The 14,497-nt window shown below is 44.8% G+C and overlaps 1 protein-coding gene across 1 annotated transcript in view; it reads right to left on the reverse strand.

Moving 5' to 3' along the window:
- Positions 1 to 6,414: 6,414 nt before the first annotated feature.
- The window catches only part of LOC119450381 (centromere protein I-like), a 70,095-nt gene continuing 62,012 nt past the window's right edge, over positions 6,415 to 14,497 (reverse strand). Inside the window, exon 16 of the mRNA XM_037713820.2 lies at positions 6,415 to 6,613. Within this exon, the coding sequence (XP_037569748.1) occupies positions 6,521 to 6,613 (93 nt within the window). The 3' untranslated portion in view covers positions 6,415 to 6,520. The remainder of the gene's footprint in view (positions 6,614 to 14,497) is intronic.

The raw sequence follows: 14,497 nt of genomic DNA on the forward strand, positions 1-14,497 counted from the left end.
CGTGCCTCATAATAATATCGTGGTTCTGGCACGTAAAACCCTAGAATTCAATTTCCGGCTGTTTCTCAGCTACCTAGCGGCCGTGCCAAGAAACAGCCGATCCAGATTCAAGCTTGAAGCAGAACATGGTCTCACGCCATGCGCTGAATGCCTCGTAGTTCTCCAATCGTCGTGATACCGCCACGCACAAGCCCGAAACTGAAAAACAGAAGGATGTCGAAAGAGTTTTGTTGTGCACAGCAATGCATGATTTCATCTCTTCCCGAAAGAAGCAGACGACGCGCCTCGGAGAGTGACTTGGATAAGAAGCTTCCGCACTGGGTATGCAAGAGCTGCACGTGAAGGCTGGGGATGTTAGCGTGGCATGGCAAGTCGAGGCGACATAACTTCTTGAACAGAACACGTTTGTTGCATCGTTCAACCAAAACGCGTCTGTCGATGGCGCGCACATGCATAGAGCGAGCATACGAGCCCGGGTCTCCCTTGGGCCATGGCGTCGTGGAAGTGTAAAGAAGGCGGCGGAGGTGGCACTAGCAATCGGTTACACTAAGACGGGCACTCACATATATGGGTGTCCACATCTACCAAAACCAACCCAGCTGCAGCATCCAGCCACGAATGTCACCATTACTGCAAGCCAAAAATTAGTCTCAAGAATGGTAAACGCTGTCATCCCAGTTCAGTCAAGCCTTTTCCCACAAGCTGGACCCAGTTCCAAAGACTGCTTGCAACGAGATCCCTTGCCTTTGCCAGAGCAGCCACCATGGCAAGCATTGGCAGCCCAGACGTTGCCCTTAAGTAGTACCCCTGCCACGTCAGATGCCCTCGTTACCGACACGGTGCCTGTATGCATTCATCCCGGATATTCCACCAGCCCACATTGGAAGCCAGCTCACTCTCAGCCAGCGGTCAGTTATAACAGATATATTCGCCAAACACAACGCTGTTTTTGCTCGCCACGATGATGAGCTTGGCCATTTCACTGTCCTGCCACACCGCATTGACCTGCTACCTGATGTTTTGCCGTACAGTCGAGGCTCATACCGGTACGCTGCAGAAGACAGGCAGCTCCTGGAAGCTCAGGTCAAGAAGTTGCAGTGACAAGGTCTTATCCCAGCTTTCCAGCCCATGGGCCTTTCCAGTTGTGGTGACCCGTGGAGAAAAAAAGCGATTCTATGTGAACTATTGGCCCTTTCTACAGAGATGCCGTGGGCGCTGCCATGTTTGATCCCATGGTGACGTGTCTACTTGCCTCAGCTGCCTCCGTGTTTACAATGGATGAACATGACGCGCGGAGCGGCTCGGGAAACCTCTGTTTCGGGAGATATTGTAGACACTACTAGGTGGACGACACGAAGCTTTGGCCACAGCTTCAGAGGACATGTAAAAGCGCTTTCGGAGCTCACTAAGCTTTGTCTAAACGGCACGAGCAGTCTATATAGTGCTTGTTTTAAAAGCAAGGCTAAAAATATATACCAAGCTATTCAAACTTTCAAGCTATCCATGAATTGAATCAGTATAAGTCTGTTTTGCTCTTCGTTCTTTATTTGTCGTATACTTAGAAGCAGTGGCTTGTCACATTTCTGACTCAGTGAAGTTCATCGGTGCGCTCTCTGATTATTTTCTGCCTAATTGCGCGTGGGTGTGCTCAGTTGCAATAGTATATTTGTTCTTGCTGCACACAAGGCTTGGAACGTAGCTGTTCTATACTTTGTAATAGCTTGTAGCAAATATGTATTATTGCTAGTAACTTGCTTACTCCTGTGGACTGTCACGAAACATTCAGCTTCCACCATTTGTGTGCTGTCTGTGTAGTCGCTGTCACCCATGCTTTGGCACATTGACTCCAGTGTGCGCCCATTCACATATTCTTAATACGTTGGTGATAGAGTTGCATGAGTGCAAGTTGGGGTAGATGTCTGTAGATTAGGTGTGCGAAACTTACTATGCCAGGAAGCGGCGCTACTCTCTTTGACATTGTTTAACGAGCGGTACTCACTGTTGCTGATGTTCCGGGGATGAAGTCTTTTCTTTGGAGGTTAGCGAAACAACGCTGGCAGATGAGTGAACTTTTTATATCCACAAATTTTTATATCAGCTGTGCGTCGAGAAGGGACGGTAACACAAGTTGTCCGTATGTAGCAATGGTCCATGAACTTGGTCACACATATTCATTCCATTCCTTAATATGCCAGTCACTATGTTTGCAGCCAACAATGGCACACATCTTCAATCCACCCTCCACATTTTTCAGCATGAATGGAGCAGTGTGTGAGCAAAAACCCAGTTGCATTTCTGACAGATGATCGCACAGAAACAGGGGAGAAGCGGTAATGGTTTCGTATTCATGCGCTTTTGCTGAGGCCACATGCGGCATGCCGCCGAAAGTGCCATCTCGTTTCTCGAGAACAAACTGCTGCACGAAAAAGGTCAATAAGCCCGTGAACAAATGAACAATCATAGTAGTGCACCCGTTGCCCTTAGTGGATGATATCGTCAATGACATTTCAGGTTGCGCATATTTTGCTACCCTAGACCTGAAATGTGCATACTGGCAAGTTTGCTTGCACCTCCAAGGCTGCAAGAAAACAGCGTTCATCACTGATCATGGCACATACATGTGGATGCGCATGCCGTTTGGATTGAAAAATGCTCCGTTCACTTTCCAGAGAATCATGCAAATAGCGTTTTAAGATCTGCAGCCCAAGCCTGAGAAATGTAGTGTCCGCACATATCTTGACGACGTTCTCGTTTATGCTGAGTCATTCTCAACGTTTGCAAGCATCTTGCAGGAGGCTTTACATTTGCTGGAGGTCAACAGACTGAGGGCTTCTTTGGAAAAGTGCAGCTTTGGCCAGCCCTCCAGCTTCCTGGCTTTATTTCCAGCAAAGGCCAATGCCCAGATCCTGATAAGGCCGCTGCCTTGTGTCGCAAACAGCGAGCTTTTATTGTTGTTTTATGAAAGGCTCTGCGAAAGTGGGAGCCCCTTTGCAGGCTCTCATCAAGGCGCCTACACTTGTTTGGAGCACAGAATGCGAGCAGGCCTTCCGGACAATGCATACTGCCCTCACCCAGTCGCCTCTTCTGGCGCACTTTGACCCCGTGACAGCGACAACGCTAACCACAGACGCTTCACAATAAGCAATAGGAGTGTTGTTTTCCCAAATCCGGGATAACAGGGACTGTGTCATTGCCTATGCTAGCCGTGGACTTATGTCAGCTGAACGCAGCCTCGACAGTAATGTATGGGAGTGTATTGCCGTACATTGGGTAATAACAATCATGTTTAGCCAATTCCTCCTAGCTATAAAATTCACTCTTTCCACAGACAACTGGACTGCTGCCTGCTTAACTTCAAACATATTTCGCTCTGGCAGCCTGTCGAGAGAGGTGCTCTCCCTGCTACTTATATTCAGTTGTTGCACTGCTGCATACAACAGATGCACAAGTGCTGAAGGACATTATTTTAGGCGCTGCTCTAATCTATGAAAATTGCGAATGCATCAGGTAATTCGAAGGCGCCTTTAAGGTGCCATGGCGCATTTCTTTCTCGGGTTTATCTTGGAGCCATTTGGGCATCCCTAGACATGAGCAAAGTCGGCGCTATGTATCAAGGGAACGTCGCACAGCCTCTTGCCATGTGGATCTCCGCATAACAGGTAGCACCTGAACAGGAACAATATGTTGCTCGCATGAAGCGATGGTAGGCCTCTGACCACGACATCATGTTTGCATCGCTCAACTGCCTGAACGCTGACCACACTATGGGAACCGCAGCGACAGCACCCTGGAGGTTGAGACCCGGTTCATTACGAACCGAATCAAACAATCCTGGTTGCGCCAATATAGCTGGCTGGCATTCTCGCTGACCTTTGACATGGTCGTAGAAAACCGCCATTGCGATCCTCAAGCCCAAGCCTGAAAGTACCACGGCATGTTTTTGTGAGCAAAATACAAATGAGTGCATCTGAAACAACTCGCAAGAACCTCATTTTACAAAATAAAACTGGAAAAAAAAAACATGGGCAGCTTGCACTAGCGCTGCAAGGCTAGAGTAAACAGCGAAGCTGGTGAATGACCTAGCTTTTCTTCCAGGTTTCACTAGGCTTGGCATTCCGAATCGGCTCGCCGCCGCCGCGCAGATTCTCGCTTGGCTGCACGACACGCTTCAACATGAGCGGCGGCTTCTTCGGGTGTCCAGACCTTCTTTTGTCGTCCCATGTCAAAGCTACATGTACTCGCCACCAAGTCAACGAGAGTTCTGCCGCCGTAGTGGCGGCTCCGAGCTTTATCTCGCCGGTGACGTCACGGCCAAGCTGAGCCTCCGCACTTCCCGGGGCGTGGCTGGTCGAAACCCGCCGAGCCGACGCCAGAGGTGCCTGCTGCAGTCACGGACACCGCACGCGTTTGGTGCGAACGCGGGGACATGGGGAAACGCGGGCAGTGTCGGCAGCAGCTAGGCAACCCTGGTGACTGATCGCTCAGCAATGTTTTGCGGCTCGGGGGCACAACTTACGACCGGCTTGAACAGCTCTGCTGTTAAACGCGCTACCCTAGTAAAGATTGCTGAAAGTTACTCAGAACATGAACGCAAACCTGTGCTTACTCGCTGCTTCGTGTGCATACTAATGCACATTTTAGAGGCAAGCGATACCACTGGGACAGCTCCCAGCGCACTATGTATTATTCTGGTATTAACGACAATCCACCTTAATACACTGTCCCATGCAGCTACACAATAAAGCAGATACAGCCTCTGTGACAGCTGTCGGCTACAAGGCAACCTGAACGCTGCAATTAAAGATGTATAGCTGCTAGCCTTACGCCTTTGCCGCATTAACTTTGGTGACATTCACTGCCCACATTTAACAAATTGAACTGAAGTAAGATTACGTAGCAGCTGGTCTTTAAAAAAATATACATGTATGCAAAGCATGGCTGCACTGATAAAATAAGGAGGAATTTGGATTGTTCTGGATGTGCAATGCTCTCGATTTAACCAGCTCCATGCTACCACGTTAAACACTACAGTACACCACGCACACGACAGTGTTAAAATAAAATAAAATTATGGGGTTTTACATGCCAAAACCATGATCTGATTATGAGGCAAGCCGTAGTGGGGGACTCCGGAATAATTTGGACCACCTGGGGTTCTTTAACATGCACCTAAATCTAAGTAAACTGGTGTTTTTCGCATTTCGCCCCCATTGAAAGGCGGCCTCCGTGGCCAGGATTCGATAGCGTGACCTCGCGCTTAGCAGCCCAACACTAAGTAACCACGGCGGGTCACGACAGCGTCGAGCAAGCAGCAATGCTCAACACATTTTCAGCAATTGTGCGGTCAGCATACTGCAGGTCTACACCACATTTTGCAATTGTGTACTGTAGCTGCCATGAGTACCAAAAAGCAATCCGACCATGGATTCCCTCAACAAATGTGTTGTCTATAATCTACTGACAGGTCTTTCAAAAGCAGTCACATTTAATGACCACTTTAAAGCCAGTGTCAAAACTGACAATATAGCTGGAGTACCAAGTGAAAGAATATTTCGTAATAAGCAATTCTTTTCATTCTAATGTGAAAGATAACTGTTTTCCAACGCACTGAAATAAAATCCAATATGATGGAGTCCAATTTTTCACCAGCCTTGTCATCAGTGATGTTTGATGTTTTTGCTACACCGTTTATCTTTAATCAATATTTAACGTCTATTTTTTAAACTCTTTTGCATAGCATTCCTCCCTTTTTGCATTACTAAGAAGAATTATTGCCACACAAATGTTTTCTTTTTTGAAGAAGAAAGGATTAGCAGTTATAAAGTGTTGCAATTTGTTTTATCCTCACACATTTCCTGTTGCGCACTGTCGTGTCCTATTGTATTTTGGTTTTGTTCTGTCATGTATTACCTTGTTTCCAATTTTTCCACAAGTAAAAAGGACTGCAATGCGTCCAGATTGCATAGCAAGAGACAAAGTAATATGAAAATCCTCTTAGTTACACAGTGCCATGACCAATAGGAGATAGGTACGTAAAAGGCAATAATGGACAATATGATAACATATTCCCGACGTCCATGAAAGCAATCCTTGCTGGGAGTCTATGGCAGTCAATCGCTAATGCATGGCAGCATAACATGACTTCGCTGCGAACCTTTCATATGATGCTGTTGTGTGTAAAGAATTACGAATGCATATTTGGAACCAATGGCGTCAAACACACAGGGGCTCGCATTGTGGTGACAAAGTCTGTCACAACAAGACAACACTGTAACTCGTGAGTGTAATTCACGTAGTGAGCCTGTATACTGGAAAATATTCCTGGCTAATAACAGCACATTGAAAACAAAGACGAAGGAAGCCACAGACACGACACCGAAGCGCTGACTACAAAATGGAAATTTCACAGAGGAAACAAGTAAATCTTAGTATATATTTTTCTATGTGCAATAAATACTCAAACTGCAGATGTTGTAGTCAGATAGCAGACGTCTTCGATGCTGTGGACGCCCTTGACTGCTCATTCATTTTTGATATCCGCTGCATAAGCTTCGCCTGTGTGTGGTTGACTGGCTGCCAAGACGTTGATGAAGGAAAGCCATGTGTCCCCATTCTGGAACAAATTAAGGGGAACAAAATGGAGAATGTAACAAATAAATCTACACTGAAGGGCAATGCACCGCGCTATCTTAAAGAGCAGGATACAAAAGCACCGACAAAAGTGTGACCTCGACCAGTGTGCAGGTTCTGTTGTTTCCTTCTCGTGAACTTCCTTGGGCCACAGCAGCTTGAACAGGACGAAAATTCTCGTCCATACCTTGCTTGTTTTTGCATTAGAAATACAATTTGCTAATCACCTCACCTTTTTTTTTTTCGAATCAAGACCGCCCACTGCACTGGCAATGCTGCCGTCCCTGACCATACATCCAGAATCTTACATATAAAGGGACATTAAAGAGAAACACTAAATCAGTTTAGAGTGATTAAGTAGTCTTTCAAAATTCTTTTTACATTAATTTCACGAAAATAGCTTGATTGCGGCTCAGTAAAAGTTCTTGAAACTGCTAGGTTCAATCCCTGACTCATTTTGAATGTAATGTAGTAAACCGTTGCCAATCTCAAATTAACTAGGCCCAAGTAAGTGCCATCAAAATTAATCTCAGTAAATTTTCTTGAAGCTTACTATGTTCAATCATTGGCTCTTTTGCAATACATTGTAGTGAAACTAGGCCCAAGTAGATGCCATCATAATCCATGGCGTCATGGCAATCTGGTGTGGGAGCTTTAAGGCGGCATCACCAGTCTTTTGTTCTTGTGCCTTTCCTGGCTTGCGAATTCTCTTATTACTGTAAAAGTGCCTTTTTGAGTACTTTATAAGGGTAATTTACCCATAAAACAAGTAATTTTTCTCTTGTGTGGCCCTTTATGGCTCAAGACTGCCCAAACTTGAAGACAGCTTCTTCCGCGGGTTTGGAGCACAGCCAGGAAGGCTGCAGAAGAAGACGTTGACCGCTGTGTCTTGAAAAATCTTGAAGCTACGTCTGCCTGCTGTGATGTGAACATATCTGTACCATCTGTTACGGCTTCCTTCAAGGGCACCATTGTAAACTACCTAATAGCACGCGTCCTTGTGTCCCATTATTTTGGAATGCTCTTCAAGAACAAAATTAACAAACTCATCTGCATCAGTGCATTAGTATCTGCATGCTGCTGAGCCACCTGTTTTTTAGCTCGAAAAATATGTTTTTTTTTAAGTTGTCAGGCAGTGCTAGCTGCTCAACCTTTTCAGATTTCTAGAAGAGGCAAGAAATTACCTGAATGCCCAGGTAGCTAATCAAAAGATTCAATAAACTTATAATTCCTCACTTTGGGGCACATGTTGCAATTGCAGAAATGAAGTTGCACAATATAATAACTAAGTTGTAGTATTCTCTAAGCAGAAATTCCATGTCAGGCACCGTTTTCGAGATACCGTCGAGCATTGTAATAACGAAGATGCATCTTACACAAAAATAGCTGCGTTATATCTGATATTTGCTATAATCATATGCTGTATTCACTCGTGTGAAGCCCATACTTTTTTTACAGAATTTTTGCTAGCTACAGGCCTTATGTGAGACAGGCTTATGGCTACTCACTGAATCCTTGAACTGTGCTCAGACTGTTATGCAAATAAATGTTATGCAATTCAATCCACGCTGTTACTGATTACATTGCAGTAAACAGGCTACAAAAAAGCCAATTAATAATATGTGGCGATTTTAATGCCCCTTACATTGACTGGCATTCTCTTTCTTCTACTGGACGTGATAGAGCCATCTGCGACGCTCTAATCAATCTTGCTGTGTCATATGATTTAACACAGGTCGTTAGCTCGTGCACCCGTGAATCTGCTATTTTGGATTTGGTCTTCCTGAGTGATGGGCTCCAGTATAGCAAATGTGACGTTGTCGAGGGCATCTCCGATCACAAGGCGGTAATCGTCCATCTAGATGTTGCTCTAGAGCCCAATAAACCAACATACAGTACTGTCCATGACTTTTCTCGAGCTGATGAAAATTCTATCGTCGCCACGCTTGCATCACACTTTGATGAGTTTATGTTTTCGAGCGATGCTTTAGGGGTTGACTTGTTAGTTGAAATGTTTCACAACATTGTCAAAGAGTGCATAGCTAATTTCGTACCCAAAAAGTGTGTAAAGCGAAACCCGAATCACCCATGGTATACTAGAGAGATTATTCAGTTGATTCGCCCGATAAAGCGCCTTCGCCGTAACTCTCGCACCCAGAATGTCCGAGAAAACTCAATGCTAACATCACTTTAAAAAATTCTTAAGACTAAAATGCAGCATGCTAGAGACTACTATTATAACAACACTTTAACGACATTCCTAAAAGATAACCCATCCAAATTCTGGAAAACAGTTGTTCCTCCTGTGTCCAACTCAACGTCTATGGTCGTTAATGGACAGTCGTGTACTAATGCTGTCATGATCTCTGAAGCGTTCAATACATATTTTAAGTCTGTTTTTGTTGAAGATAACGACATTTTCCCTACTTTTCATTGTGGTAGTGCTTCAGCATGTTTTCCAAAACTTCAGATAACGTTCAGCGGAGTTCACAGCCTCTTGTTAAATATTGATACTAGTAAAAGTGCAGGACCAGATAACATCCCAAATATGTTTTTAAAGAGATACTCGGAATACTGTTCACGGTATCTGACTATTATCTTTCAAAAATCTGTCGAATCACAAACTGTTCCTCGTGTCTGGAAGGTTGCTCAAGTTGTACCAATACACAAATCTGGCAATAGGCAAACAATTTCCAATTATAGACCAATCTCGTTATTATCTACTTGTTGTAAACTACTAGAACACATTAATTCATAAGCATATTATAGAGTACCTCAACAATAACAACACTCTTTCACATCATCAGCATGGTTTTATATCAGGTTTCTCCATGGTTACGCAACTAATTGAATTCACTCACGACGTTGCCACTACACTTAATAATCATGGGCAGATTGACGCCATTTTTGTTGACTACTCCAAGGCGTTTGACAAGGTATGTCACGCTAAGTTACTTATGAAACTTGGCACTATTTTCAGAGGTATACACGGCAATCACTTGCTTGGCTGGATAAGAGACTACTTGCATCTGCGGTCCCAGTTTGTCTCATTTAATCAGAAGCACTCATCTTCAGTCGGTATTTTCCTTCGGCGTCCCATAGGGCTCCGTATTAGGACCACTTTTATTCATTATTTGCATTAATGATGTCGAGAGCGTTGTTACTAACACTGCTGTTAAGCTCCGCTTGTATGCAGACGACTGTGTTTTGTAGTCTAACATTACCAGTGTCAATGCCCAGGAAATGCTGAATAACACGTTCAATGCCTTCTGCAATTGGAGCAAGGCCTGGCAAATGGAAATTAACTTCGATAAAACGGTATCTATGACTTTTTCGAACAAAAAGGAACCCTTGAAATTTGCCTACAGTAATGGTGAGAAGATTTTGACTTATGTCACCGAGTTCAAATATCTTGGAGTAACTTTTTCTTCCAACTTAAAATGGCACAAACACGTGAGCTTCATTTGTTCCCGGGCACTAAAGCGACTAGGATATCCAAAAAGGACACTAAAAACAGCAACCAAGGAATGCAAACTAGCAGCTTACAAATCCCTCGTGAGGCCTGCTCTAGAGTATGCATGTGTTGTCTGGTCACCTCACTGTGTATCTGATATATCAAAGCTTGAGGCTGTGCAGAAGAAAGCTGTCAGATTTATTTGTAATCGGTACGATCGCAATTTCTCCCCTTCGCTGCATGCTGGTCTGTTATCGCTTGAGCCGTTGGCACATAGGTGCACGTGTGAAAGGATTATTATGCTGCACAAAATTGTACATGCTTCCGTCATTGTCGACGTACCTGTGACATTTGTTAGCTCCTCGGCGCTTGTAACATGAAGAGCCAATCCTTTGAATATTGTTCCCTTTCGATCTCACTTAAATAGCTTCAAATTTTCTTTCTTGCCATTTACCACTGAATTGTGGAATAACCTACATACTCATCTCCGAGAATTGCCACCTCAGCATTTTGTAGACGAAGTTCATTTACATGTGACATGTTGATTGTATGTTGTCTTATCTACATACCCACTCCTGCTATGTCTCAAATCTGAGACAGCAGTATTTGTACATAAAAAATAAATAAAATGAAATATAAAATAAATAAATAAAAATGCAACCACTGGTCGCCAACTACGAACACATTTACAGCTACCGACTGATTTTTCAAACACGGACTAGTGGCCATCCTTTACTGACTTGCGGTATTTAACCAGAACGCAAGTATGCGCGCCGTACTTAGCCGAACTTTTTTTTTAAATTTTCACACTCCAAAGTGGGGGTGCTGGTCTTACGTGAGTAAATACGGTACTCATTACATGCTGATATGGACAAAAATATCTTAATAGTGATTTCGTTATATCCTATACTTTCTTATATCGAGGTTCAACTGCATCAGTCTTTAAAATCTGCTTAATATGCATCGATGTTGGTTAATATTGTCTTAAACTGCTAGAGAGAGGCTTCACGAAAATTATTAGCTAGAATGCCAATCCACTTCATTTGCACATTTTGGAGGCAGCCATACACAAAGCCATGGTAGGTGAGTGCCACTGGCTAACACTCCCTGGGCTAGGTTGCAAATGCAATTGAAGCTCAATATAGCAAACATGGGCATATATAAAGAAATATCAAATAACGAAACTTGGTCCTTTATGTTTGAAAAGAATACTTTGCAGACAGCATAGAGATGTTAATGCACTCGCGTCAGCACCTGGCAGTGAGCCAGCCAGGCCAGAAGAGGCCAAAGTTGAGGTGGCCAGCGATGCACTGGCCGCCTTTAGAGAGGATGTTTTGAAGGGGCCCTGAACCATCCCTTGGGCTTGGTGAAATAACATAGCCCGCTGGCAGCATACGCTGCTGTGAAGATCTCAGCAAAGTTTTGCTGTCGTACACGGTGCGTGGAGCTCGCAAGCGGAATGTGAAGTCACCTTTCTCTCAAACGCTCTGTTTTCAAACAGAAGTCTGCTCCTCCCTTTCTTCTGGACGCTTTATTTTGTAATAAAGTGGATTTCCATACGTGGCTGCTATTGGTAGCTGCGGTCGGCTACGCAGTGTCGATACCGCGGCCAGGCAATATAGGGTTTAGGCGCGTGCGTGCTGACTGGTGAAGTTCCAATTATTCGGTGAATGCCAATTTCATGATCAAAATAAGGTAAGTTCAGGGCCCATATTAATGCATGGGCGCCAGCCAGGACCTTTCAGTCAGGATTGAATTAATCGGAGTCAAATTAGTGGAAGTCTACTGTATTAAGCTAGGCTGTATTGGAAAGGTACATCTCCAAGATCATGAAAAGCTCACTCTGACAGTGGGTGGAGGCTTGGTATGCTAGAAAACATGAAAAACCAGAAGAGGGGTGGCAACGCTTCATAGAAGTTTCTGCATTAGCTACTCTTGAAATCACACATTTTGACAGCACCTTCCTTCGATTTAGTTAATTGTTTACCTACAAATAAAGACTAAATTGCATTCTGAGTATGCCAAAGAATGAATACGCACAGGAAGCTTGAAGAGGTTGCATATGAGAAAACATACTTTGAAATTTGTGATGTCGCACCTATGTACTGGTGCTGCAGCTTGGGCATACCATTCAAGATAGACAGGTCTGTCTTTCATCTTCTCTAGTAACGAATGTTTTTGTGCCAAAAAAATGAAAACAGCATATTAAAAGAATACTTCACCATTATAAAGTGACTAAGTGTTTCTCGTTAGTGGTCATTAAAGTATATTATAATATTCTTGTGAGGTCTGTTCTGACAGGCCTGTTACGGCAGGCCTGTTACGCCAGGCGTGTTACGATTGGCGTGATACGACTGGCCTGTTACGACTGGCCTGTTACGACTGGCCTGTTACGACTGGCCTGTATGATGAACAATTTGTGTCGCTCCACTTCACTCGCTTCAACTTACAAGCCCAGAGGGCATTACATGCCCTCTGGGTTTTTAGGGTGCCTGAACAAAAGGTTATAGTGAAAGTCCAGACGTTTCAAATACACGAAGCCACCCGCAACCATTGAGAAACGCTTAGGAGGCCGCAACGACGAAAAGAGCCTTTGTGCACGCATTCTTCCCTCCTTCTCCACAGCGCGCATGACACCCTGATTCTGCATGGTCTCGCCAGTGCTGTCTCCTTTCAGTGAGCAAGTGCACTCTTACTAGTTCTCCGTCTCAGTACAGAAGATGCCAGCGATGTCTGTGTGTGTGTGCATGCGCATCAGTGCCTTTCCCTCTACTGCGCCGGTGGCGGTTAGAAAATTCGTTGAACTGACTGCCATGTACCGAGCGGAGGCTGCAAGAGTGGAGAGCATTCGCTCTCTCCTCCTGCGTGAGGACTTTCCGAAGATACTACTACTATAAAGAAAGCCCCCGCGAACTGACTTCAGCCTTAGGCACAAGCTAGAGCATTCGTGTCGCTCTCAGTCACAAAGCTTGTAAAGCTGACCGCTCCCTAGTGATGTAACTAAAAGTTCTTTGTTACTCATTAGAGTAGTTGTCTCACGTCTCTGCCTGGGCCCCTCCCTGTTGGTCGAGCTCCAGACCGCTACGCCCACGCTACCTTGACGGTCCTAGGTGCCTGTCTTTAACAGGCCCAATGTTGAAAAAATGGATTATTATCTCTACCTTTTTAGGCCACTAGCACTACAGCTATGTTTCAAGAGGAGAGAATGAGATAGTTTGGCTACATAAAGAGGGGACCAAGACTATATTTTAACAAGAAAACAATAAATATTGTTTTTTTGGTGTCAAGACAAAGTAAGATAAGCATTAGAAATATAACAAGGCAACAAGGAAGGAGACTTAATGTAGTCAATAAAGACGAATACAGGTAAACTTCTTCTTCTTTCTGCGGTTTTACGTGCGAAAACCAGTTCTGATTATGAAGCATGCCGTAGTGGAGGGCTTCGGATTAATTTCGACCACCTTGGGTTCTTTAACGTGCGCTACAATGCAAGCACACGGGCGTTTTTGCATTTCGCCTCCATCAAAATGCAGCCGCCGCAGTCAGGGATTCGCTCCCGAGATCTCGTGCTCAGCAGTGCAACGCCTTAGCTGACTCAGCCACCCGTGGCGGGTCGAATACAGGTAAACCTCGATATAACGAACTTCAATACAGTTAAACCTGCTTATAATGAACCTCCATATAACGAATTCCTGGATATAACAAAGTTTTTATATTCCCCGCCATTACTCCATAGAAGCACATGTATTTGAGACCTCTACGTAACGAAGTGGCAGCGGGAGACCACCTCGAAATAACGAATTTTCCCCGCCAACAACCTAGAGAGTTCGTCCCAAATTTTGTCATTTTTGCGCGAGCAGCAACCGGAAGCACCTTCTCTGCCGCGATGGAATGCGAAGCGCAGCAGCGCGCTTGGCGCGCTCGCATTCACGGCGGCTGCGAGGCGAGCGCACGTGTGCGTGCGTGCGAGAGGCCGGCCTGCATCCCTTGACCCGGCGATCTTGCCGCCATGGGCGTGACCTTTCGCCCTCCCTTCATTCAAACCTGGATCCCACCGGTTGCTGCAGCTGGCCTAGCCCGCCAAGCCAGAGCACTCTCCTTTTCCAGTTGATGTTGCCGAAGGAAAAAAAAAAGTTTTTTTATAACGCGCTGGCCGCGCCACTCTTTGGTTACTGCGCAAGTCTCTGCACTTCACTAAACTGACACTAGGTGACATTATACGACGCTACGACACCATCGTGTCGCTCGCTCTTCGTTTCCAACGCCTCGCGCTTGTGCGAAACGACACGCATCCACGGGACTTTTTTGTTCATCGCAACTTTAGTGTATTTGGGAGTAAATCTTGAGTGATAGTTTTATTTCTGTATGAAAGCATGAGGTGCGCGGTACTGTAAAGGATTTTTTTTCCTCTCT

Source organism: Dermacentor silvarum, chromosome 4 (genome assembly GCF_013339745.2).
Source record: "Dermacentor silvarum isolate Dsil-2018 chromosome 4, BIME_Dsil_1.4, whole genome shotgun sequence".
Classification (NCBI taxonomy): domain Eukaryota; kingdom Metazoa; phylum Arthropoda; class Arachnida; order Ixodida; family Ixodidae; genus Dermacentor; species Dermacentor silvarum.